Below are 27,898 nucleotides of genomic sequence, written 5' to 3' on the forward strand. Positions count from 1 at the left end.
CAATTTGGTAATTTCGTGTGATGTGTACAATTATTCAAGTGCTAATGTAGTGTATGTGTACCTAATATCTTTAGACATTAAGTTAGTGACACTAGGAACTAGAGTAAGTTAGCCTAACTTTAGTTAGTTGGTGGAAGGCTGGTTAGGTCAACTCATGACCTAAACTAGATTGTGCTTTCACTCTTTCGGTTTAGTTCAATAAGTATACTTTACACTCTTGATGCAACTCACTCAGATATTAGTTGGTGCCAAAGGCAAAAGTTGTAACAAGTTTACTTGATAGATATACTTGGTGTCAAATTGAACCTCGGGCATTTATTTGACTGATAAGTGTTAGTGGCAACACTAGGAACCAAACATTAATTATTAAATTAATATAGGTGTTTGGGAGGTCAAATAATGCACAAGACCCTTTGGGGGTCAAAATGGCCTAGCCAATTTAATTGTGGATGGGCACAATAAATTTTTTGGGCAGGGACAAAGGGATGATTTAATATTCAAAATTAATTAATTTTAAAAATTGATTAAATGGTTGAGGATTGTTGAAGAAAAGATTGGGAAGGTTGCTATTTGGCAAAACTTTTCCATGCAAGTGGAGAGGAGGATGGTGAGTGTGGATTCCAGCCATGTAGAGCTCGTTGGAGGTTGAGGACAAGGGAGAATAGGTAGTACCAGCAGGCACTAGCTGATGGGAGGCTATAGCAGCCAAGAAGAAGCAGCCCAACATTACCTGACACCACTAGGAGGGTGTTTTGGGGCGAGGAATAGCCATTTTCGGCTAGCGACAACGATTCCTAGGCTCCTTGGCAATAATCAATAGCATTAGGCTAGTCTCTAATTAGAGCAACAAGAAAATTCATTAAATTTTTGTGATGGAATTTTGAACTACTGCTTTGTGGACCTCCGTAAAGCCTTTGACATAGTATCAAGAGATAGGCTGATAAATAGATTGCATGCCATGGGAGTACTGAAAGAGCTTAGTTGGGGTATTTTGGCACTATATAAGAGAGTTGTGGGAAGAGTCCGGACACCTGAGGGCCTTTCGGCACCTATTTACTCCACCATTGGGGTGAAGTAGGGATGCCCCCTCTCTCCGACATTATTTGGCCTGTACATTGATGGGATTGCTGATTACATTTCACAGGAAGGAGATAGAGGAGCTCCACAAGCTAGCAGTTGGATACCTCTCCTATTGTATGCAGATGACATTGTATTGATAGCTGACTCTGTAGAGGGTCTACAGAGACACTTGGATGCATTACACTCCTATACTTTGGATAGTGGGCTTTCAGTGAACCTTGGCAAAACCAAGGTGATGGTATTTAATACTACACCATAGTGGGTTAGGAGATCAGTATCTAAATTCACATATGGATTTGAGGAGCTGGAGTATGTGGATTCTTATACATACCTGGGAGTCTTATTCACAGGGCCCACCTTTTCTATGCGAGAGGCAGCAGACACTAGATTGACTTGCGGATACATAGCACTAGGTGGTTTGGAGAGGATGTGCTCACAGGTGCAATTCCAAGAACCCCATACCAAGCTATGGCTCTTCAACACACTGGTCACATCCACACTACTTTGTGGAGTACAGATATGGGGGCCCAGTCTTGACCACTGTAGCAGATCAGGGCGCACTTATGATAGATGGAGGTCGATGGAGAAACCCCTAGTGCCCATGATATCCAGGATGATCAGATGTAAGGCCTCAGTGCCACATGAGATCATCAAAGCTGAGCTAGCAGCTACACCGATTGTGGTAGAGGCCCTTACCCGATCGGTCACATATATACATAGCCTATGGGACTTACCCACATGAGATATGCACGGTTGGCCCTTGAGTCCTCCAGGCAGCTTGCCAGAGAGGGTGATACTTCATGTTGTTATGCACAGATGTCGGCCTGGTTTGAGCTGCATGGCTTTAGCATGGACAAGTTATCCCCCTTCCAGTACTCCCTTGATGCACCATCTCTTGATCTAAGCAGGTTAGAGATCCGCAAGATCATGAGGATGGATCTTACCCAGTTGGATATCAGGTGGACATGGTTGATGCTAGGACAGGAGCTAGGGACAAAGATGGCTTTCTACTGTGAGTATTTCCTTCATACTACAGATGATGGATTTATTGTTTGCCCGAGATACATGGACACCCACCTTTCCCATGGGATCAGATGTACTATTGGCCAATTGGGCACCTCCTCACATCAGCTAGAGATTGAGACTGGTAGATATAGATCCATCCCACCAGAGGAGTGCATATGCCAAATATGCCAATTAGAGCCAGAGACAGAGGAGCATTATATCTGCCCGCTGCCCAGCGTATTATGAGGTCCGTGGTCGTTTCCACTATCTCTTTAGAGACGGATTTGGACCACTATCTAGAGTCATGGATTTTACCGATCAGTGATGCCTTGGCCTCTTTCTTCTTGAGATACGATGGCTTCGTGACATGCGCCTCAGGAGTATAGCTGCTCCAGGACATCGAGGCCCTTCACAGAGGCAGCTCACAGACTTCTTTGCAAAGGAGACTCAGAAGACTTCAATACAGTTACAGCCACAGTCCATACGAGAGCCTCTCTCACTGCCACAGTCCACACACAGACAAGGAGTACTGATTGATCGAGCCGTTCAGCTTAGCCAATCCAGACATCCTAGGCCTCGACACAGACACCGATGACACCTTCATAGGCAAATATAGGGGATTATTTCTCGGGCTAGAGCTAGGCCCTCCATACCCACATGAGATTGTACCATTTGGAGCTCATTGTTACTAGATAGAGCTCTATGTTTTACACATAGCCATAGTTAGTTTCCTTTCTTATTTTGCTTTGTGCTACATATTTTGCCTAGACAGTTGTACCATCATGCACATGATTGTAACTCATGGTCTCATAGGTCATTTTGGCCTTTTGTAGACGTTAATATATCATATCATATCATATCATATCGGTAGCATCCTCTCTCATTCTCTAGCCTAGCCTCAAGGTATCTCAACAGCTCTCAATAATTTGCATAGTATTCATTTGGGGGGGGGGGGGGTAGGGGTGTGTCTCACTCGTAAATATATAAGTATATCATGTGTGTTGAAAAGGAGGGATTTTTAATACACTTTTTTTACACATAATAGGGTACCATATAAATGTGTTATTCACATATTAAATAGAAAAGGTTGTGTTTTATTCAAAAGAATTCATAGATAAGGGTATTTTTAAATAGGCCTTCAAGGCTGGTGATATAGAGGGTTTAGATATAATGAAACTTTGATAAAAAATCAGCCAAGTTTGGTGGATAGTAGGAGTGTTTATTGGTGTAAACTGTAATTTACGGTAATAACTAGGGTTTAGCAGCCACCTTGGGTCCCATACTTGAAGATTGATGACCTAGCACTTGGAATAGAGCTGGAAATTGTGTAATTTCAGAATTTCCAAGAGGTCAGCCCATCCCAATCAGATTTGGGGCTAGATTCAACTTGCTGATGGCCAACTGAAGGTCAACCCCTGGGTGAAATAAGGGACAAACTGATCAGAAGGCTTGCTGGTCACCTTTGATAGTAAGAGGTATTGAAGATTGAAAGAGATCAAACTGGATCTCAGTGTACTTTTAACCTTTAGCAATACAAGTTGAATAAATACTACAAGGGGCACCGGTTTTAGGGCCAGGCTGTACATTGTCCAAGATTAAATGGTAACTATTGCATTTCAGGTTATTTGAGTTCTACTAATTGCTGTAATTAGTGAATAAATCAGGTCATTACCACCCTTGCCAAGAAGTAAGGCTGGTTTCGGTTTGCATGTGTTAGTCTCCTTTGGTTGTGCTCAGGTTGTTATTCCTTTTACATGTCAAAGTCCTTGTATGCAATATAATGATGATAGGCAGCTTTTCAATCTTTTCCGCAAACCCTTGCATGGCTAGCAACCTCTTGCATGCAGTATAATGATTCCAAGCAACTTTCAAATGTGGTTCTGCTCCTGAACCAATGGACATTGAAGGTAATGCAACTCCTTGTGGCTGCCATGTACCGACACATCTCTCAAACACCCTATACAAGTCATTCAAGGTCAACACTTCTAGCACAACCAAGAAACATGAAACACTCATGAAGACATGCACCATGCATCAGAACCTGCACTCTGCAATTCTCGTTGCTTACCATCATATCTAAAATCTATCAATTTATACAGCAAATTCAACCATGCATTTGACCATAACATTGACAAGACGTGTGGGCAGTGATTCTCTGATCTATAGCCCGCAGCAATATCTGTCATTTAAAACATAACCTTGTTAGAAATGACTCCAAGCCATATATGCTCTGCCAATGGTGATTCTGTTAAAGCTTTCTGCCGAGTCTTGCTTGGTTCTCTGATTTGCAGCACCCACAAGAAGAAAGAAGAAGAAGAATATTGATGAAAACAAAAAATGTGCCCCCTTCCCTCCTGCTTCTCTTCAATCTTTCATGGTTTTTTTCTGAAAGAAATCAACTCCCTTAGCCTCTCAATGACAAACAAAGGAAGACTAGGAGCTGTAGAGAGCTGAGGAGACGGTTCTTCAGCAGTCATGAAGTTTAGGTCCAGTCAGTGGCAGCATGATTGATGAGAGCCAAATCCTAAAGCTGCAAGGCACGGTGAGGGAGGGATGTCAAACACCCAAAAAGGGAAGGGCAAGAAGGTTGATGGTAAAAGGGGTTAGGTAGGGCTTCTCAATTCACTTCATGCTGGCACCTCTTGTCTAGCTGGACAAAACGAAAAAATGGAGCACAAGCTATATACCTTTAGAGTTGGCACAAAACCTGGTCTTTCATTTGACAACCAGCCACACTGGAGTGCTTCGCCAACTTAGTTTTAGAGCTGATTGGACAAACATTTGTATTTTTTGAGTACAAGCCTACATGGAACAATGTGGCTCATACCTTTACCAAGAGCAATCCTAATCATTTCTAGAGTCAGAGTTGGATCCCCAATCTCTCTGCCCTGAGAGAGGGTGCTGCTTGGCCCATCGTGTTTGTACCCTTTCATCTTGATTTGGATTTTTAATACGCATGCCTTTTATTTTTGCAAATAAAGTGTGGCTCATTATATTATTTCAGAAAAACCCTAAATACAAGGAAATGCTCATGCTCAATAGACTACCTGGAACTGGTGCAGAGTCACAGATATATCAGATGTACAAGCCTCTAAGGGGGGTCTAGGGAGGATGGGATTGGGGCCAGAAGCCATGGAGGGGGGGTGTATCGCTATCTGGGACTGCATGCATGTATCACGAAAAGCAGGTCCTGGCCGCCCCAAGTGCGAATGAAATGACAACAGAGCTCTTGATGAGCCTTTGACTCACCCTGCACCTGGTTCCATCGGCTGCGGAGGGAGTGGATAATGAAGGTCCAGAGCTCTACTAAGGTCACCTGTACTAAAAGTCTCTCTCCGCCGAAAGCCTCCTGACACCGTGCCTTTCAAATATGCCAAGCAGTAAGACTCCCTATGATCTCCCATACCTCAGAGCGCTCTACTATGGGATCCAATACCTGGCGGATGGGTAAAGCCTCCAAACCGACCACTGCACATGACCCTGCCTCGATAATGAATATTGCGTCCTGCATCGCCACCTCATACAGAAGGTGACGGCCCTGGCTAACTGCCTGCCAGCTGGAAACTCCCCATGAGATACATCCAAGGCTGGGTGCTATACGGCGAAGGATGGGGCATGCTCCTCTCCCACGAGCTGCACCGCCTCACATGACCAAAGGTAGTGCTTTGGGGTTTCCAGAGGCTGCTGTGTGCAGCACTTACAACCTCCCTCCTTCTGCATCTAGGCTAGCTAACTTCCCACTACCAAACCTCCATGTGCTACCAGCCATAAGAAATACCATACCCTCCTCGGCCTCCAGCTATTCCATAGGCAGTGCCAGAAGCACCGTCGGAAAGGCTCAATGATGCTATGCTCTGCCTAGTGCGTGCTACGTGACACAGAGCCCAATCCATATCCTTGTGCATCAGTACGTGTCTGCCAATCCTCACAGTGTACTCCAGGAACCTCGGTGGCTTCTTAGTTACTGCAGTGGCCGGCCATAGCCACTCTCTCGGATCCCACTCCAGCTCATTAAGTGGCCTGCCCTCCCAGATCCAGAGGCGCCACTCCCTGAGCTCCTTCCAGAAGACTTAAGGGTCCAGCCGCCATGTCTTCCCCTAAAGGCCAATCACCTGAATCCTCCTCCATGAAAGGATAGCTATCCCCTTATTCTGCTGCCGTCTCTCAAGGGCTAGATGCCCCCCCTCCTGCACGGTGAAGAAGGTCCCATGTGGAGCGCCGCCCACTCTACCTGCCACTTGTAGGGGGATAGTTGCTGGTGTAAACCTAGCGGCCCATACCTCCTTGGGCTCTATTGGCTCTTGTATCGGGGCAGTAAGCCATTCCTGAGGTATTGATGCGTCTATCTTCCTTCTCCTAAACTCAACCCCTCTTTGGCAACCTGATACTCGTTGCAGCACCTCCTTGTTCACCATCCTGTACATCTCCCGCCATGTCCTGATGGTATGAGCCGGGCCGGCCTCCCACCCAGCCCACTAGATGTGGGGGCGCTTGCCAATTTGTGCCCCATCCCGATCTCTAACACCTGGGGGTTCCAGATCACCGGCTGACGGTCTATCTCCTCTTGGCAACTTGGGGGCTTTGGATTAGGGCTTTTTGGAAGCCCTGCCACACATGGAGCAAGATGCATAAGAAGGGGGATTTGGGGGGGGTGATCTGGGTTGTCGTGAAGATTCATCTCAGTGACGGCCTCCACTCACCACAACCGGTCTACAATCTTGAAGACCCTCTTGCAGTAGGACCTTCTAGGTTTGCCCTTCTGGTGTGAGGCCGCAGACTACTAGCTTGCTCAAGAGGGCCATACTCTAATACTCTGGGTCTATGATCCCAAGCTCTCCCTTTGACCGATATTGGATAATGGTTGTCCACGCCACCTTGGCCCGAGAGTCCCTGGAACTGTCAGACTCTGACCAAAGGAAATTCCTCACTAGGCGGCGAAGTTGAACTATGCAGGATGAGGAGAAGCACCAACAGGAGGTGATGTATCAAGCTGTCGCTAGGAGGACCTGGTTAACCACTAGGGCTCGGCCTGCTAGGGAGAGGCGAGCAGTACTCCAGTAGGTCAGCTTCCTTCAACTAGAGTCAAGGATTGGAAGAAACTGCTGGGCGGGAATGATGTCGAGTCCCACCTGGAACCAAGGTAACGAATTGTCTGCCCTCTCCTCACCCGCCTAAATCCCAAGTGCCCTCCTTTTGCATCTGGGGCAGCCAACTTCTCACTGCTAAACCTCCATGTGCCACCAGCCATAAGAAATACCATACCCTCCTTGGCCTCCAGCTATTCCGTAGGCAGCGCTAGAAGGACCGTCAGAAAGGCTCAGTGATGCTATGCTCAGCGCCCAGTGCGTGCTACATGATGACGCCCAATCCATATCCTCCTGCATCAGTATGTGTCTGGCAATCCTGGCAGTATACTCCAGGAACCTCGGTGGCTTCTTGGCGACCATAGTGGCCGGCCATAGCCACTTTCCCAGATCCCACTCCAGCTCATCAAGTGGCCTACCCTCCCAGATCCAGAGGCGCCACTCCCTAAGCTTCTTCCAGAAGACTTAAGGGTCCAGTTGCCATGTCTTCCCCTAAAGGCCAATCACTTGAATCCTCCTCCATGAAAGGATAGCTATCTCCTTATCCTATTGCTGTCTCTCAAGGGCCAGACGCCCCCCCTCTTGCATGGTGAAGAAGGCCCCACGTGGAGTGCCGCCCACTCTACCTGCCACCTGTAGGGGATACCTATTGGTGAGAACCTAGCAGCCCATATCTCCCTCGGCTCTATCGGCTCTCGTATCGGGGGAGCAAGCCACTCCTGAGGTATTGGTGCGTCTATCTCCCTTCTCCTAAACTCAACTCCTCTTTGGCAGCTTGATACTTGTTGCAACACCTCCTCGTCCACCATCCTGTATATCTCTTGCCATGTCGTGATGGTACAAGCCCAGCCGGCCTCCCACCCAGCCCACTAGATGTGGGGGCGCTTGCCAATCTATGCCGCATCCCGATCTCTAACACCTGGGGGTTCCAGAACACGAGCTGACGGTCTATCTCCTCTTGGCAACTTGGGGGACTCTGGATTAGGGCCTTTTGGAAGCCCTGCCACACATGGAGCAAGCTGCGTAAGAAGGGGGATCTGGGGGGGGTGATCTGGGTTGTCCTGAAGATCCATCTTAGGGGCGGCCTCTGCTCACCACCAAGCCTGAGTCTACAATCTTGAAGACTCTCTTGCAGTAGGACCTTCTAGGTTTGCCCTCTTGGTGTGAGGCCGCAGACTACTAGCTTCCTTAAGAGGGCCATACTCTGATACTCTGGGTCTATGATCCCAAGCCCTCCCTCTGACCGATGTTGGATAATGGTTGTCCACGCCACCTTGGTTGGGGAGTCCCTGGAACCGTCAGACCCTAACCAAAGGAAATTCCTCACTAGGCGGCGAAGCTAAACTACGCAGGATGAGGAGAAGAACTAATAGGAGGCGATGTACCAAGCCGTCGCTAGGAGAACCTCGTTAACCACTAGGGCTCGGCCTGCTAGGGAGATGCGAGGAGTACTCCAGTAGGCCAGCTTCCTTCGACTAGAGTCGAAGACTGGAAGAAACTGCTGGGTGGGAGTGATGTCGAGTCCCACCTGGAACCTAGGTAACGAACTATTTGCCCTCTGCTCACCCACCTAAATCCCAGGTGGATGCCCTAGTCTGTGCTAGAGTTTAGGTTTGTAGGGAATCCATCTGACTTTCGCCAGTTGATTTTCGCTCTCGCTACAGTACAGAACACCTCAAGAACCAGTCTCACTCTCTCCAGCATCAATTCATCATCCTCTATGTAGAGTGCTGTATCATCCGCATACTCTAAGTCTAACAACTCTGTCTCCTCTCTCACTGGAAGTCAGAGGCTGCGTAACCCGCTCACCCGTGACCTGAGGAAGTGAGACATCACCTCTGCAAAGAGTAAGAACAGGTGTGGGGCCAGGGGGCAGCCCTGCCAGACTGATCTCTCCAGTCGAAACTCCTTCCCTTGCCTAACACCTATGAGAACCCTGCTGGTGATCTGTAAAGTGCAGAGACCCCACGGATCCATGCCTGGGCGAGGCCTAACCTCACCATGGTGCCCTCTAGGAAATCCCAATCCACCCTATCATAGGCTTTCTTGAAGTTTAGGAGTAGTACGGCCAGTCCCTACTCACAGTGCTGAGCCCACTCTGTTGCCTCAAAGAAAGTGAATACATTGTCTAGGATGCTCCTATCCTAGACAAAGCCTATCTATGTGCCATGAATGATGCTTGGAAGCACCAGGCAGAGTCGCCTACCAATCATCTTTGCCAGTGCCTTATAGGCCACTGACCAAAGGGTGATCGGTGTTCTTTGGGAAAGCTCCAACCGGTCTCCCCCTTTGCGGAGGAGACTGATAAAGCCTGCCGAAAGACTCCCTGACATCTCTCCTGAAGTGAAAATCTCTTGAAAGGCAATCAGTAAAAGAGGTCCTTCACCACCTCCTAGTAGGTAGTGAAGAAGGCCTTGGAAAGGCCATCCTCTGCCGGGCATTTCTGCCCTCTGCCCGTCCTTTGCCGGGCATTTCTGCCCGCCGTCCTCTGTTGGGCATTTCTTCCCGTCGTGAAAATCTCTTGAAAGGCCATCAGTAAAAGAGGTCCTTCACCACCTCCTAGTAGGTAGTGAAGAAGGCCTTGGAAAGACCATCCCCTGTCGGGCATTTCTGCCTGTCCTGTGTATGGAAGGCCTTGGAAAGACTCCCTGACATCTCTCCTGAAGTGAAAATCTCTTGAAAGGCCATCAGTAAAAGAGGTCCTTCACCACCTCCTAGTAGGTAGTGAAGAAGGCCTTGGAAAGGCCATCCTCTGCCGGGCATTTCTGCCCATTCTGTGTATGGAAAGCCTCCTCTAGTTCCTTCTCTGTGAAGGAGGCTAGGAGGGAGCGTCCCATCTCCTCTGTGACGAGGGGCGGGATGTGATCCTAGACTTGCTGTCTACATTGTTGTCCTCTAGCTGAGGCTGTCTTCTGCTCGAAAAGGTTTATGTAGTAGTCGGTGGCAATCTCCATCACCTCGTGTGGGCTAGAACGAGTCGTCCCATACTGATCCGGAAGGCTACGTATCTGCTATCCTGAGGTGCGGGGTTGGTGCATCTGGAAAAACTCCCTGCACATCGTGTCCCCCTTCCGCACCCAGAAAGCTGCTCAGGTGCGGAATGAGAACTCTGAGCGCCTTTTCTCTAGGCCGGTGATGGTTGCTCGCGCGCCCACCTGTTGTGCGTGGAGGGTGGGATCCCTTGGTGTCTCTTGGAATAATCTCTGCGTGGCTGCAAGGTCCCGCCAGAGTGCTCTCTTCTCCTCCCAGCTGTGCTGCCTGGCCTGTAGGGTTGCCTCCTGGCAAATACTCCTCGACTTGGCAAGGACCTCTGCAACCTCCTCTGCGATTTGGTCCCTCTTGTCTCATTCCTTGGTCCAAATCTGCTCAATCTGTCTCTTCACCTCCTCCCTCTTATAGATCGAGCCAGGGATCTGACAGGATCATGTATCTAGATGCTGGGGGGTCAAGTTTTAGGAGAACCGGGCAATGATTGGACAACGTGGTGCTTGCCAACTCCCCTACCTAGCCTCTGCGAGAGCATCCCCACTCTCCCACATAGAACCTATCCTCCACCTAGCTGCTTGTATCGCGAGAGAAGTCCAGTGACCTCTCCCTCTTGTGGAAGGTAGGGTCTCTCCAAGCATCGCATGCTCCTACTGCCAGTAGAAAGACCTCCCATGCTTCATGCTCCTCCCTAGCCATGCCCTGGTAGTTTTTGCCTCTGCCTGTTGGTCCTCTAAAGCCTCCAAGTTGTTGAAGTCTCCTTCAACAATCCAGGAGTCCACCTCTGGGAGTCCTACTGCGATCTCTACCCAGAATTTGCGGCGTGCCCTAACCTTAGTAGGGGCATAGACATTGAGGACTCCAAGGCACGAGTCCCCAATATCCAATTTGATCCATAGAACCCTCCCTACCACTATTGTCTCGTGGTCTCTTACACAGGCGGTGAGACTCGGGCCAATAGAGATGCATACGCCTCCACTCCTGGCATGGGCACCGATGGCGTGCTCCTAGTAAGTTTGTGAACTGCTCAGGAGTACCTTCTCAACCTGCTAGGCCTGGGCGGAAGTGAGCTTGTGCTCCTATAGAAGTAAGATGTGGATCCGTCCGGCAAGGACAGGCTGAAGCTCCTGCTAAACAATTAACTTCTTGGAACCACGTGCCCCTCTATAATGGCAGCTATTCACATTCCAGGATGCAAGGTGTAAACTCATAGGGAAACCTGTGAGTGACCGAACAAGCATCTGTTTGGTGTGGAAGCTGCTGACGAAGAAGAGGAACTATGAGGCATGCATATACGCTTCATTGCCGACTTGGACGGTGAACTCCATTTCCGCATGGTGGCCCTTGGGCAGACCATGGGGGTGATGGATGCGCCTGGTGGTACCACCAGTGCATCAATCAACTAGGTTGAGAGGCGAGACTCCGTACACTGGTAGAAACGGGCCACTTTTGCGAGGGGCCACTCCATCACATCCATCGGTGCTCGAAAGATAATGCCGAGATGAGGGACCTCGGCCCCAGCCCACTAGTTAATGTCCATCACGCAACCTGGCCATTGCTGGGAGAAAAGTGCTAGTCCACCTTCTCCCATCCATTGGGAGATGTGGTCTGCAACCCTGCTCTTCACCTTCTCCTCTATCTGAGCCGTTGTCTAGTCTCCTGTGTGAGAGATTTGAAAGAAGAAGGTGTAGTTTGCTCCATCCGGTGGTGCTAGTAGATGGACTTTGCCGCTCCTAGACTTGTGTCCACGAAGATTTCCACCTCCAAGGGTAGTGGGAACTCTCTGTGCTTTGCAACTCTCAGGTAAGACCACGGCCAATCGCAAAAAAACTCATGTGGTAGCAGCTGCGCCTTTCTCGGGAAAGTGTGATGGGTGGCATGGATGGATAAACTGGTGACTGTGTGGGTAGGGGAGGGGGGGCTAGATTGTTGGTGGGTGGAGGATGTTGGCGTATGGGGCTCCTCCACTCTTGTGGGAGGGGGGGCTCACTTGTGTTGGGTAGGGATCAAATGGGTTGGTCGGCGGGGCTAATGCTGAGGGGGGGGGGGATGAGGGATGGTGGGGTGGTCGAAGGTACACGGTGGGTGTGGAGGGGACTGGTTGCTCTAGAGCGGGGGGGGGGGGGGGGGGGGTGTGGACTAGGGTCAGGGGGGGAACCGTGGGGTGGGGGGTGTAGGCCGTCGGGTGAGGTGGCCTGTGACGCCTCCGTGGGGGTGGATGTGTAGGCCTGTGATCTTGTCAGGTATGGCAAGGAGGGGGGGCCCGCGTGGTTCTTTGCAGGGGGGCGACGCTCGCCCTCCTCCTCCTTGTTGCCATGGTTGTGTTTCAGGGGCTCTGCCTATGGCCCTCCCTGCTCTCTCTCTCTTTGTCCTCTCTGTACCCGTTTAAAGCCATCCGCGTCCACTTGTGGGCCTATCAGCGAAGCCGCCTTAGCTTCGAAGTGCATGCACTCTGCTGCTTGGTGCCCAAAGTCATGGCAACGCAGGCACTGCCCTGGCTGCCTAGGCACAATGACTTGTTGCCTAAAGGGGTGTCCGCCTGCCTCAATCTCTAGAAATTGTGGTACATTCTTTGTCTCTTTCACTGCCAACCATACCTTTGGGACTCTTGCGGCTATCACTGTGTCCGCAAAAGAGGCGGGAAGTGCCGAAGAGTCGTCCAAAGTCTTCCATCAACTGGCGATACTCTATTGCCAGTCCGGGCAAGAGAAGGGTGACCGGGTGTCTAAGAAACCTGTTATGGAGCACGAATGCCTCCACTGTGAAGCCACTGTACCAAGGGACCATGTAGATGACCCCCTTTGTGGAAGCATAGGGTGAACTAGTCAGTAATTCACTGGTTGTATCTGCCGAGGTGAGCCATACCATGAAGATCCCTTGGCCCATTAGAACCGCTTCCACAATTTGCGCAGTGCCTATGCGCAGCGTGGAGTGAAACCAGTCCCGAAGCTGGGCCTTGGATGGAGTGTCCTACTACCTGACCAAAGTTCATTGTTTCTTTTAGCTCCACCTCTGTGGCATGGACGGCTAAGAGTTGTTCCTCAGAAAGGATGACACGCAAGGTGTTTGACTAGGGGGCACTCGCTGAATGCACCAGTGACCAGGGGTTTCCATTGTGCGTTCTTGCTGAGAACCTACCAATCACGCTGCAGTGTTGCCGGCGGGGGGTGTTGTTGCAAAGGAGGGCGCAACCCGGGGGGGGGGGGGGGGGGGGGGGGTTCTGTTATCCAGCGGTGGGTAAAGTGCTGGTTTCCACTGGCGGCCTGATCCCGCTGGTGGGGGCCTGACGGCTGAGCCACAAGGTGAGGGATGTGGGGGCTGCGGTGGAGGGGAGTTCCGGACGTGGGCCATGCAGGGGGTTTCCCTGGCTGCCAGCAGGGCGGGGGGGTGTCTGGGGCGTGTGAGGAAAGGCTGACGAGAGGGCCAGCCCGTCACGGTAATGGGGGTGCTCGATGCGGGGGGGTGGGGGCAGCGCGGACAGGCAGGAAGAGGGAGGCGCAGTGGCGGGCAGGAAGGAGAGGGGCGCACAGGTGGACAGGCAGTGGGAGGGCGGCGCTGTGGTAGGGGGCCTAGTGGCAAACAGGCGGCCAGGCAGTGTGAGGACAGCGCGTCGGTAGTAGGGGCCCAGTGATGGACAGACGGAAGGGGGGGGGAGGCGCAGAGGCGGCCAGGCGGTGGGAGGGTGGCACAGTGGTGGTCAGGAGGGGGACGCGATGACGGTCAGAGAAGGGGGGAGGCGCTATGGTGGGGAGGCGCGATGGTGGCACACAGTGTGTTGGTAGGAGCTTTTCCCATTGTTCATCAATAACTTTGTTTAATACGCATGCCTATATCCCAAAGTCCTTTTTTAATGCGATAATTTTGAGATATGATGCCAAGGCCCCCCATGCAAGTGAGGTAAATTGAGGCTGTCCCGTCCTTGGGATTGAATCCAGCCCTCTACGCATGCACACAGTTATGTTACCAGCTTGTCCTTCAGGGTCATTGGCAACTGATCTCAAAGTGTTGCTGAGAGGGGGCATTAAGATTGTTGTGTCCAACTTCATTTAATCATAATCATGGTAACCTATTTTTGGCACACTTGACATGTCCACAGTGGCATCCTATCAGTCATATATATATATATATACACACCATCGTTCTAATCCATTATCATCTCAGCAGTATTGAGTGTCCTCTGTCTATAGGAAGTAAAAGCGTAAGATTTAGTTTGCTTTTTCAAGTTTTCTAGCAGAAGCGAGGCACAAATGATCACTAGGCCCCATGAAGATGGCTTCCATGTCACTTCACTGATAAGAAGCTGACTGCTGACATGATCTCCAAAGATGTTAAAACAATAATACATGGGCCAAAAAGATCTACTGTTTCTGATCACTTTGTGAACAATCCAAATTCTTCTACCCACTATCCTCTCTACACTTTCACACAGCCTCAACCCAACACATCCATATTGACTCATTGGCAAACTGTACACTAGTGGTGGTCAAAATCATTCTTTCGAATAAATATCACAATATTGTGTTCATACCCTTCTAGTAAGTTTTCTTTTGAACTATTATACCTTTATATTCTACATATAATTGGCTGCCGAAGTACCAAATGGATAGTGAAGATGATTGGCATCATATTCTGTGGCAATTTTTATTTGGACACTTCTGCAAATTTTACAACAAAACAGGCATTGTGATTTCATTGGCCAAGCCATACCTGTCATGCAAAAATCTCTCTCACCTGATGTGATACATGAAGTAGACTACAGTATCTAGCCTTTATCTGCTAATATCAAATCTGAAAAACCGGTACTGACAATTTTGTTGATTTAGCGTAGCTGATGATAGAAGTGGTACAGCCATCCCAAGGTCTGTAGGCCACGGTGAGCTGTTTGGATCTGTCATACAATCTGCACCTTCAGATTTAGCACCTTCACAAGATGATGATCAACATCCGAATGTCACTAGTAAGCCTCAAATTCTGTTAATCTTGACCCTTAAAAAGGTAACAGATGCATTCTTGTACATGATTTTTCAAGAGAAATGTTCCTGTCATTAGTTGACAAAAGTTATTTATGCATAAACAAATTGAAGGGTGCAGGAAAAAAAGTTACTGCATATATGGCTTCTCTGCAGGATGGCTAGTGTATAGTATAGAATGTAATGCAATGCAAGATGTGGAGTAGAGGACAACATTTACAGAGAACTATACTTTGATAAATGCCAAGTTGGTGCTCATCAAGATGTGGATGAAGTCTCTGTAAGGAAAGAAAGGCTTGGTGACCTGAGTCACACACTCTCACATCCATGAATCATCCCCTAATGGACCAAGTCTCTATAATGAAAGAAAGACCTGGTGACACTCTCAAATTCATGTGTCATCCCATAATGGTCCTAGCATCTGCAGTACACACAATACCTTGAGTGATAATTTATGTAGAAGTGCAGCCAAGATATGCTAGGTAGTGATGTCCACAGTGAGGTATGTATCTGTGAAATGAAGAATTGCAATCCTATATATGCTGAAAACTAAACTATATGTGCTGGAGGTAGGTACATCATCATACCCTAGCATAGGTCTAGTTCCAATAAGCTAAGCCACCACACCTGAGATTTAAAGGGTAAAGTGCAATCTGCAGCCAAAAATAAAGCCAAAAGGATCTAGTGCTAGGCTTGCTGTAGTCCCATATACAGGTGTCTCTAGGACAATGCATGTCCTAGCCAACCATGTAGTCATTGCAAAGCCTGGGTGTGCAACATTTGGATGGCCAGAAGCTCCTCCACAAGCAACCTCCAAAGCCCCTCAGGAGGTCATAGTAAATAACCTGACTGTCTCTCCCAAACAAAACTAGTCTGGGTAGGGTGAATGATGTCCAGCATCAAGAGAGAGAATCTGAGACTGATCACTTTGGCTAGGATCTTGCATGGTGTTCCAAGAAAAGTGATTGGTTTTCACTAGGTGATCTCCAATCTGTCTCCATTGCCTTTTGGGATGAGGTGCATCAATTCCTCAGACAGCCTCTCCAGCATATACCCAAATGCGATAATCTCATGAAATACTGCGAATAGTCCTATGCTAATCATGTCCCAATAGCTCAAAAAGAAAGCCTTATCCAAACCATCCTCCCCATATACTTATCTAATGGTAGTGCCCACAAAGCCTCTGCAATCTCCTCCTTTGAAAATGGGGCCATCAAGTGTCTCCTCATATTTTTCGTGACCACTCTCTTGGTGCTTTGCTACACAATAACTCTATCTCTATCCCTCTCCAAGCCGAGAGGCCTCCTTATCGAACCCAACAAGGCAGTACAATGATCCGTGGCCACTTGACCAACATCTAGTGGCCCTTGGGCAAGGGATCCATCTGCCCTCCCGAGTCTCCTTAGAACCTATTTAGAGTGTCTAGGACCTATAGTGTGAAATAATTCTTTGTTCACCCTATCCCTTGCTTATGTCCAAAAAGCATCCCTCACATGTTACTTATACTCTGATCTTACCTCCTTCATAGCATCTATTTTTGCTTTGGCTGCATGCATCCTCTTATGGCCACCCACCTACCTCGTGGCTGTCTTTCCTCCTTCCTTTGAAGTGCTGCCAATGAGGCTCTAACATCCCCCCCTCTCTCTAATAGACCTTCCCTCCTACTCCTAGCCTTCTTCTTGAGAAAGGAGCTCACCTCTTGCAAGCTCTCATCCAAGTCTCTAGTTGCCCTGCTAGTACTTAAGGACTTGGCCCTCCAAATCTTGGTAATATCCTCTCTCAAGTCCTCATCATAATAGAGATGCACAATAATTCTGATGCTACTATTGGTCTTGTGACTCCCTCCATAAGAACCAACTGTTGGTGCATGGTCCAAGGGACAATTAGGGTTGTCTTTGTACGTAGTATGAACCAATCCATATGGTATGGTACGTATCCGTACGATTTAGTACAAAAAAGGCACTTTTTGGCCACTCTCCTTCAAGCCTACAACTTTTATTTTTTCTTTCTCATTTCTTTTTTTTTCTTCTTTCTTTCTTATTTCTCTCCCCCAAGCCTCTCTCTCTCTTTCTCTCTCAAGCTTCACACCCTCTTTTTCTCTCAAGCCCCTCTCTCTCTCTCTCAACTATAGTTGCACTAGTACCACATATGAAAGGTTTCATACTATACCACACTTAAGGTACTATACCTTACATATTAGTACCATAAGGTACCAACTTAATGGATACATCTTTTCCCATTCGAACTGCACTTTGGAATGAGCTAAATGCTCCTTATATTAATATGATTCTCCCATGACATTAGATTATTTGAGATTCAAACAATTTCTCTCAACCTTCTCTGTCTCAAGCCCGCACTTCTCTTATTTGTCTCAACCTTCTCTGTCTCAAGCCCGCACTTCTCTTATTTGTATGATCGTTCATGTATGATGTATCCACTCTCATCTATGTAGTTGTAAGTTGTAGGTAGCAGTAGCGCATGTTGTGCATGCATCATTAGGTTTTGGCATTTTACCTTCGAGTATTCATCTTATATACTCTAATAGCATTGCTATTAGACTTGAAATATCTATTCTATTATCTTTAGTCCAAAATAATCAAGGTTTCTTTTTTTCGTACTAATATCGTACTGTACCTTACAAAATCTTAAGGTACCATTTAGTACCGTATTTTACTGTATGGTACCATACCTTACCTTTCGTACCTGTCAACTATGGCACGGACAATACTTTATGATTGCTACATGGACGGTTGCTGCTGGGGTCACAAATAGTGGTGCAACTTATGGATATGAGGATGTATAGGGCTGTCATGCCTATCTTGTTTCAAAAATTTTAGGCAATCCTAAGGCTTGCTCTTAGAGGGATTTATTTGTAGAGGATTAAGTGCCTTTTAAAAGACTCGACGTCTTAAGCCTTTTTGACATTATTTTAACTCCTTTAGCTTCATGCTAAGCCTAGGGGCACTCTTTGTTCCTACAATATCTGATTTATTATTCTAAGAGTTAATTTTTCTTTCATTGATTCTCAAGTAAAGAATGAATTAATAAGCCGTGCAAAAGTTCAGTGAAGTATGAGGTTAGTAAGACTCTCATTGGGGATGCATTATCCTAGGCCCACTTTGTTAAGCTACTAATATGTGTTTCAAACTTCCTACTTTTTCAATTGATCATTTTAGGGTTTGTTAGGCTATTCCCAAATTCCGGATGTCAACTAGAGTACTTTATGACAATTCTATTAACTTGTACTAAATCTTACAATTAGAAATAATCTAGATCTCTTAAGAAGTGGGAGGGATGATGTGTTGCATTCAATGGCATGCCAATTGGTGTAGGTCTAAAAGTTGGCATATGTAACTTAGGTGCGATTACTTCATGGGAAGAAAGATGCATCTACCCCAAGATACTTTCGGGTCCACAACACATTGCCTATGGGGAGACCCCCATGAGAAGCCTCCAAAGAAAATCTTTCCTTTGATAGGGAAGCTTTGACTTCTATAAGTGAAGTAGGCAATCCCTACACTTAGCCGCACTATGATGCAACAACCAAACATTGTTAACTTTTTCACTAATCCATGTCTTATCCTCCATCATTTTGTGGAAAATTTGATTACTTGATTGCTTTACAAAATCTTGCAGTTGCACAAAAGCCCAATCCAACCATGGTGGTAAGGGAGTAGACAAGGAAGAGTGTATCCGAAGGCGGTCCTCCAAGATCAACCAGAGTAACGTGTAACCTCTTGGAATTCAAAAGTACTGGCGAATGTGGTGGAAATAATTTTTTTTTGCAAGTGGGGCTAATTATATTACTCAAAAAAATTGATTACAACGGAGTGCTCATGCTCAACATACTAGTTGGAGTTGATGCAAAGTCACAAATACATCATGTATACAAGTCTCTCAAGGCGGTCTGGGGGGAATGGGGCCAAGAAGCCATGGAGGGGAGGTGTATCACCATCTGGAGTTGCGTGCTTGCATCATGAAGAATAGGTCCTAGCCGCCCCAGGTGCGCAGGAAGTGAAAACGGAGCTCCTAACGAGCTCGAGACTTGCCCTGCACCTAGTCCCACTGGCCACGGAGGGAGTGGATGATGGAAGTCCACAGCTTTGCCAAAGTCGCCTGTACTGAAAGGCTCTCCCCGCAAAAAACCTCTTGACATCGTGCCTTCCAGATGTGCCATCCAGTAGGACTCTCTACGATCTCCCATACCTCAGAGCGGTCTACTGTGGGTTCTAGTACCTGGTAGCTGGCTAAAGCCTCCAAGCCAACCACTGCGCAAGACCTAGCCTTAATGATGAAAATCGTGTCCTGCATCCTGGCCTCATACAAAAGGTGATGACCATGGCTAAGTACCTACCAGCAAAAATCTCTCCACGAGATACATCCAAGGCTGGGTGCCAGACAGCAAAGAATGCGGCATGCTCCTCTCCACACGAGCTGTGCCGCCTTGCACAACCAAAGGCAGTGGTTTGGAGTTTCCAAAAGTTGCTATGGGCAATGTTTACACCCTCCATCCTGCTGCATCTGGGCTAGCCAACTTTCCACCGCCAGACCTCCATGTGCCAAAAGCCATAGAAAATATGATATCCTCCTTGGTCGCAGTGCTAGAAAGTTGGACAGAAGGCATCCGTGATGCTGTGCTCTGCCGAGTATCTGTTGATGGAAAGAATATACCCTCACCAGACCTAGGATAACAACATCTTGGATTGTCTTTAGGACCAATCTCACCATTTTGTTAAATGTAGCAATTTGCAATTGCTTCTCAGGACAGTCAAGCAACCTAGAAGTAGCCAACACCTTTGTTTGCAAAGAATTCACTACCTTTTTGAAGTTTGGGGGGTGCCATATAGTAGGGTGAAGAGAGTCTTGCCATGATGCAATCAAGTGGGTGAGAAGAATAGACTTAGAAGTTTTAAACAGTTGGGTGGAATTCAGGATATTCCACCACGAGGCTTTGAAAATAGTACGCCCTTGGGAAGTACCCATATCCTCCATAAAAGACTTGGCAATATTGGTCCAAGGGTACTTCTAACACACAAAGCTTGTGAAAGAGCAAACCTCAAAGCTATCATGTGGATTTTCACATCCAACAAGGTAGCATCACCCAACTATTTGGTGTAGTCACATGTTGCCACTAGGACACCCACACTTGCCCCATACGATTTCCTTGTTTTTTCTAGAGCATGAAGCGGATAGGCTGCACCAGCTCATGGAACAACTTTTTGTCCATGGAAGTAGTGGCAACAAATATGAAATCATGCTGATCATGATTGTTTATGCTATTTTCAATCGCACATATAGAGGCCAATCTTGATATTTCCAATACATAAACTTATCATGTATACAGGAACTTGGAAGACATCTAGTCGAGAAAGGCTTAAGGATCCATATTCATCCTTATGGGATAAACCAAGTGCCAAGTAATCTCACCTCCAAGAACAACACCTCTTGTGCCACTGCAAATTCTTCAACTCCCTCTTTGTACAACTGATCAAAGTAGATTTATGTGCATTGATATATAAGCCTGAAGCAAGACTAAAAAGCCTCCAAATCTCCATGGCCTTTTCCAAGTTGAATCTCTCAGTCTTAAGGAACATAAAGGAATCATCAGTGAGAGACTAATCCAAAAGTATTTCTCCACGGAAAAGTGTTAATTATGATCTCTCCATTAACAACCAACTTATCCAATAGAGAGAGCATTAGATGTGTCACCAAAGCAAATAGTAAGGAACTAAGAGGACATCCTAGTGAAGTGAGCGAGTAAGAGCAATATTCTCAATCACTCCTTTATTAAGCACGATATGTGCCATTACATCTGTAACAAATCTTTTGTATATCAATTGTAACCAATTGGCTCAATGATTCCAAATTAATTTAATGCTCATATACTTTGAAAGGTGATTTGTATTATTTAAGTATTTCAAAATATGATTAAATATTCATCTTTCTATTTAAGGGTTGCCAATGGCCAAAATGCCCTATAATTATACTTGGGTCGTCATTGATGAGGTGTCCAACAGAAATTAAAAGTTTAGTCGAGCGGTCAGATTGACCAGAAAGCTCAGATGACTAAGACTTTTACACTCAGATAGTCACATTGACTAGAAGACCGTATAATGAGTGGTTTCAAAAAGTGAAACCAGATGCTTATGGTCGAAGAAACAAACCATAAATTGGTGAATCTATATAATAAAGCTCTCTAGAAGCTAAATTTGGTGACTCCTAAAATTTAAAAGATTACTATTTTTAAAGTTGCTCAAATGGAAATTTTATTTGCATCAAAGGCTTCGGAATTTTGCAAGAAATAATTTTGTCTCAACAACCAACTATCTCCAATTCTTAACCATTTGAGAGATTTTTAGAGTAGAAGATCTAGAATCTTCTTTATCTAGAAAGGTGGCATATGGCATCTAAAAGAAGATGTGTCATTTTGAAGAGAAGCATTCCTACACTTGTTATTTTCAACAAACACTTGTCATTTGTAGCCTCTACTTTCCACTTTTGAGCATCCAAGCCTCACACCTATATATTGGAGATCTCTCTTCTCATTTGGAATAAGCTCTCATGCTGAAATTTCAACCACATGCTTTGAATTCTCCTACCAATCTCTCATCCAAGAAACACTTTCTACTTAGTTTAATCTAATTCAAGTACTAAAAAGAAAATCAACTTGCTGCCTGAGTTTGTAGAAATTAGGGTTTTAAAATCCTTATTTTCAGAATTGCAGCAAATTAGCTCTTTTGTATATGGTTTAGGCACTTGGTGCCCGCAGTTTTGTTTCAATAAATTCCTATAAAGGGGGAGGGGCTGGTTCCCCTCTCATCGATACCAGATCAAAGAACCTACTATTTCGATGGTAGTTGAATTTCCAAAGATGCTTTTAGCAAAAGAAACCGATGTTAAAAGAGACTTCAAGCATGGAGAGAAGAGCATTAACTTTGATATTTTCGATGGTAAGAGAGATTCTTGGAAAGCTGTGACTTTTACTAGATAATTTAATGCTACTTTTGGTGGTAAAGATTATAAAGAAAAATAAAAAATAAGGAAGGTTAAAATGCATTTGAAGGATGCTGCTTTAAATTGGTGGCTCAAAATTATTTAAGAGGGAAAGGAATCCAAGTCTTGGAAAGAGTTTAAGGAGATGTTCAACAAGAAGTTTCTGCCTTCATCCTTTGAAGCCAATATGCAACAAGAATGGGATGAGTTGAAGCAAAGCCATGGAGACAATGTTGAAACATATATCAACAGGTTTACAAGAGTTTCTCTTAAATTTACATCTCTTAATGAAGTTCCTTCCAATATGAAGATGAGAGTTTATCCATGGATTACATCCGATGGTACAACAAGCTATCAATATGACAAAGCCTAATACTTTGGAAGCAACCCAAGATGCGGCCTTAGCAGTTGAAGCACTGCATATGCCATGGATGCTTTGTAAAGCCTCAAAAGAAGAACCACAAAGGAAAAAGTCTAAGATGTTTAACCAAAAGAAGTCAGATAAACAAGAACCAAAGTATAAGAATGGAGGTAGAAGAGAAGGATGATGTTTCTCTTGTGGAGAAAAATAACATATAGCTAGTCAATGTCCTAATAAGGCAAAGAAGGAAAACCAACCCCAAAAGACACCTCAAGAAAATGTTGTACCTAAGGAATCCTTGCAACAAGATGAAACTCTGTTAGAGCAAAGGAAGCTTTTTATGGCCTGGGGTAAGATTGCTGATCAACCTGTTCTTATTCATTTTGATAGAGGGGCTACATATCATTATATCCATTCTCAGATTGTTAAGTTTTACATCTACGAAAGGAGAGATTTGGAACACCAGAAATGTTAGGTACTGCTTTTCAAGAAATGGAGTCTTAAGTTACTTCCATTCATGGGAAACTACGAATTGAGATAGGAGATTATGTAGATAATGAGAGTTTTGTAATGGGAGATTTTGGTCATTGTGATGTTGTATTGGGAAAATCTTAGAATAGAAGAATAGCTCCAGCCATTGATTGGAATCAAAATAAGTTAAGATTTCCTTTCAAGGGTAAAAATGTATCTTTTGATGTGGGAGTGGAAGGAAACTCTATTCCTATCTTATCCCATGTAAAAATTTGTAAAGCAATGAAAAATTCTATTTTTTCGTGCTCGATTTTTGTCAAAGATTCTAACAAAGAGTCTAGAATTGAAGAAACATCTCACATATGAATGAGGACCGAATGAGTTTCTTAAAGGAGTATAAAGATTGTTTTGCACATTTTACCTGATGAGTTGCCACTAGAGAGGCCAAAAGATCATCACATTAATCTTATTCGTGGGAGCTCACCTCCAAGTAGGCCATCCTATCATGTGAATCTAACACAAGAGGAGATTATGAAGTAAGTGAATGAACTCTTAGAGAAGGGTCTAATGAGATCCAGTTCCTCACATTTTTCTCTCTAGTCCTCTTAGTATAGAAGAAACATGAATCTTGGTGCATGTGTGTGGACTATAGAGCCCTCAACAAAATTACAATTCAGAATAGGTTTCCCATTCCAAGAATTGATGATATCTTGGATAGATTGGATGGATTCAAAGTATTCAATCGGATTGATTTGACGAGTGGCTACCATCAGATAATGATTGCTTCTAAAGGTATTCATAAAATAGCATTCAGGACAAGTTTTGGTTTATATGAGTTTCTTATGCTACCATTTGGTCTCACCAATGCTCCTACAATCTTTAATAGAATGATAGAAAGAATCTTTAGAGCACATCGGAAGTTTATAGGTACTTTCTTTGATGATATTTTGGTTCATTCAAAAGATGAAAAAGAGCATAATCAACACTTAAAAATAATGTTTCAAGAACTCCGCAAACACAAACTTTATATAAATGGCAAAAAGAGTGAATTATTCCTAGAAGAGATTCAGTACTTGGGCCATATTGTATCCAAAGATGGGGTTCGGATGGATCTAGAAAAAGTTAAGGCTATTGTAGGATGGCTAGAATTGACTAGTATTCATGAAGTTCGAAGTTTCTTGGAAATGTGCTTTTATTACAAGAGATTCATTAAATGATTTATAGTGATTGCTAGATCATTGCATGATTTAACCAAGAAAGCAGTGGTATTCCAATGGACAAAACTAGATAAGGAAGCTTTTGAAGTTCTAAAGTTCTATATCAGCAAAGGACTTGTTTTGATTATACCTAATTTGTCGAAACCTTTCTTTGTGAAATGTGATGCTGCAAGAGATTACATTGGTGTAGTCTTAAACCAGGAAGGACATATAGTTGTTTACAAAAGTAGAAGGTTTTAAAATGTAGAAAAAAATGCTACTACCTATGAAAAGGAGTTAATGGCTATCATTGAAGCTTTAAAAGATTGGAGATACTATCTTTTAGGTGGAGAATTTCTCATCAAGACGGACTATGATAGTTTGAGACATTTTCTCAACCAATCGAAGATTTTTGAAAATCATATTCAATGGGCTAATTATTTAGCTCAATTTAACTTTTAAATATTGCATATTCTTGGGAAGCAAAACAAGATAGTTGATGCCCTATCAATAAGTCCTCAGATTTATGCAATGTCCATGATTTATCATATATATTTTACTAGTATGAGGGACATGTATGTTTTTCATGAAGTTTTTAAAATCATTTGGGAGAATATACAACTTGGCAAAAGGGTAAACTTTTATATTATCAAAGTGGATTTCTTTTAAAGGAGAATAAGTTATGCGTCACTATAAGATTTTAGAACTAAAGTAATGGAAAAATATTATGCAGCTCCTTACATGGCTCATTGTGGTATTTTGGCCACTAGCAAGGTACTTGAATGTATTTCTTTTGGCCAAGTCTTCGACGAGATATTGAACAATTAATCAAAGAATGTATTGTGCGTCAAAAGATTAAGTTTGATCACCAAAAGCTTGTAGGGCTTTTGCAACCATTACCAATTCCGAGCCAACCTTGGGAAAGTATTGCTATGGATTTTATTTTTGGCTTGCCAAAATCAACAAATGGCAATGATGGCATATGAACTATTTTTGATAGGTTTAGCAAACAGGCTCATTTCATTCTAGTCAAGAAGACTATCAAGTCTCAACATATGGTTAGAGTCTTTATTCAACAAATCTTTAAATATCATGGGTTATGAAACCAGCCTTCCTTCCATGGATGGGTGGTAAATCCTTCATTACAACTAAATTACAGCAGCAAACAATTAATGTAAATCTGAAAATACATATTTACCTATTGATCTTGGACAATGCACACCCGATTGGCCCTAAAATTGGAACCCCTTTTGGTATTTCTTTAGCTTTATTAAATTTTTTTTTGATTTACAATGGGATTCTGCCAATCCCCTTCGCAATCCAAATTCCCCTTGCTGTCCAAAGTAATGAGCAAGTCTTCAATCTGATTTTTCCCTTGATTCGGACACTTAATTGGCCTTCAACCACTTCATGGACGATGGAAATGCCTCAAATTCAATGGCTGGAAAGTCCTCCACCTGAATTTAGCCGAAAATCACCTTCAACCTTGAAAAATCTAAGTCTTGGAGCTTCCAATTTCTGGCACGCTTCCCGAGGCTGATGCTAGACTCTAATTTTTGCTGTAAATTAGGGTTTACAGTAGAGAAATTTACAATTTCTCAGCCTCCAAGGATCCAAATATTGAGATCTTCAGAGCAAGGTTGTGAAATGGTTGGGAGATGAGAAAGAAAGCTGTAGAGAGAGAAAATTCAGAGTTTCTTTGCGAAGAATTGAATAAAATTTGTCATTTACTACTATTCCCCTGTCTCAACAGCTTGTAGATGCTGTCACTTGTTGTTGATTGGTCTTCTCTTGTCCTTGGCTGCCTCAGAAGGTCCTCCAATGGCTGCGAATCAGACCAGCAGGTTCTCATTTCTCTCTCTTGCAGGTTAAATACACTAAAAATGCCTCTCTAGCCTCTAAAGACGTTTTCGAGTCTTGCATGGGCATTTTTGACAAGTGGCAACCTTCCCAAATGGTTTTTTTAGCATTATCCATAGTTAAATATTAATTTTCAGTCTTTAAATATTGAAAATTAATCTAATAATTATATTGGTGCCCAGAAAAATAATCTAGCTAGCCAATTAAATTGGCTAGGCATCTTCCATTCCCGAGTGTCTCTCTACCATTTTTGACCATCAGATTGGCATTAGGTACCATTAAACGTCACTTCTCTAGTGTCACCAAATAACACTTATGGCCAAATGAATGACCTAGGCTAACAACTGGCACCAAATACCACCAAGTAGCTATGCAGCATAACTTAAAGCAACTTTTGCCTTTGACATTCCATGATTTCCTCGAGTCTCGGGCCCGTAAATTTACTCTAACCCGAGTTACACCTCACATGTGTAACATTTACTTAACCATGTGATTAAAAATTAATCCACATGTTAAGCGAGGTTTCAAAAATAAATGTCCTCATGAGAGCCCTCTCCCTTGAAATCCTTGCAATTCTCCTCGATTGCGCTGCCAAATGCATCAAAAGCAAAGTACTACACTAGAATTTTCCATAGGGCATCATAGTCAATACAACATTGCGCACTGCTGTTGAACCATTCCATATGCCCAACATCTGCTGAAAATTACGAGGCAACATAGCATAACATAAGACTCACAAAGAATGTCAAAAACATTGCCAAATTATCATGTGACATGTCTATTTCTCCTGAGCTCATGAGACTCATCTAGCAAAACCAAACCATAGCATAGCGTAACCAAGCATAAACTATGGTTGAAACATCAATGGCATCATAACATATGCTGTTGTTCATGGAACTAGATGTAAACTATTGAAAAGTGAGCATAATCTGAATATAAACTGATCACTTGCAGATCTGAGAACTGATCACAAACTGCTGCAAATGTGACCTCAAACTGATCACAAACTCATTGCAAAAAATGACTAGCACTCCATGCAAAAATTGATGCAAAACTGATCCAAAAAGTGACCATTAACGGTTCTCAAGTTGATCAAGAACTAAGTTGAATACCACTAAATATTATTGATCATATGCTGAAAACCAACATTCGATAATCAGCCCCTGATGATCATTAACTGATGCTACACCAAGCATAACCAATGCCATACCAAGCATAAGTGATTACACACCGAGCATAACGGATGCAAATGTGCAGTTTCAGAGCTGCAGTGAAAACCATACCGATCTCCATACCAAACATAGTGACTAGTACACTGAATAGTGATCTCCTGGCAAACATACTGTTCAGCTATAGTACCCTGAATATATACTGAATACATTAGAGATCCACTACTTCTAGAGCTGTCCATTACTGAGGAGTGGAGGTGCTAGCTTCCTCACAAGCATCAGGTAATACTCTGGACCACTATTCTGCGTAACCTAATTGAGCCCGAACTTGGCTCTAACTGAAAAGCTTCAAGATAAAGCTGCAACAACTGTGGATGGTCTACCAAGTCATCCTTCTCCATCCATTTGGCATCCATTGGTGAATAATTTTGAAACTTTACCAAGTACTTTCTGGAACCCTTACCCCTGATCTTCCTCTCTTTGTGTGCCAAAATCTGCTCTGGTATCAGTATTTCATCGAGCTCTTCAACCTCTAGCTGAATTTTAGTAGACATATCCTCTGGCACATTACCATCACAAGGCCTCAACAAACTGAAATTAATGGCATTGTGTTTTCACCATTGTGGAGGTAATTTGAGCCGATATACCATATCGCTGATCTACTCCAAAACTTGAAATGGCCCATAGTATCTCATAGACAGCTTTGGATAAAATCGCTCTTTGC

The 27,898-nt window shown here is 44.7% G+C and overlaps 1 protein-coding gene across 6 annotated transcripts in view; it reads left to right on the forward strand.

Moving 5' to 3' along the window:
* The window catches only part of LOC148017293 (uncharacterized protein At4g15545-like), a 158,575-nt gene that overhangs the window by 85,349 nt on the left and 45,328 nt on the right, over window positions 1–27,898 (forward strand). For 4 of the 6 annotated variants that reach the window (XM_087662690.1, XM_087662688.1, XM_087662689.1 and 1 more), the window contains one exon: window positions 14,983–15,111. The exons of the other annotated variants lie outside the window; for them this stretch is intronic. In XM_087662690.1, coding sequence (XP_087518816.1) covers window positions 14,983–15,111 — 129 coding nt within the window. The remainder of the gene's footprint in view (window positions 1–14,982; window positions 15,112–27,898) is intronic. 6 annotated transcript variants of the gene reach the window in all.

This window comes from Lygodium microphyllum, chromosome 22, assembly GCF_053477565.2.
Source record: "Lygodium microphyllum isolate KBCC chromosome 22, Lygodium_microphyllum_v1.1.10, whole genome shotgun sequence".
NCBI lineage: Eukaryota > Viridiplantae > Streptophyta > Polypodiopsida > Schizaeales > Lygodiaceae > Lygodium > Lygodium microphyllum.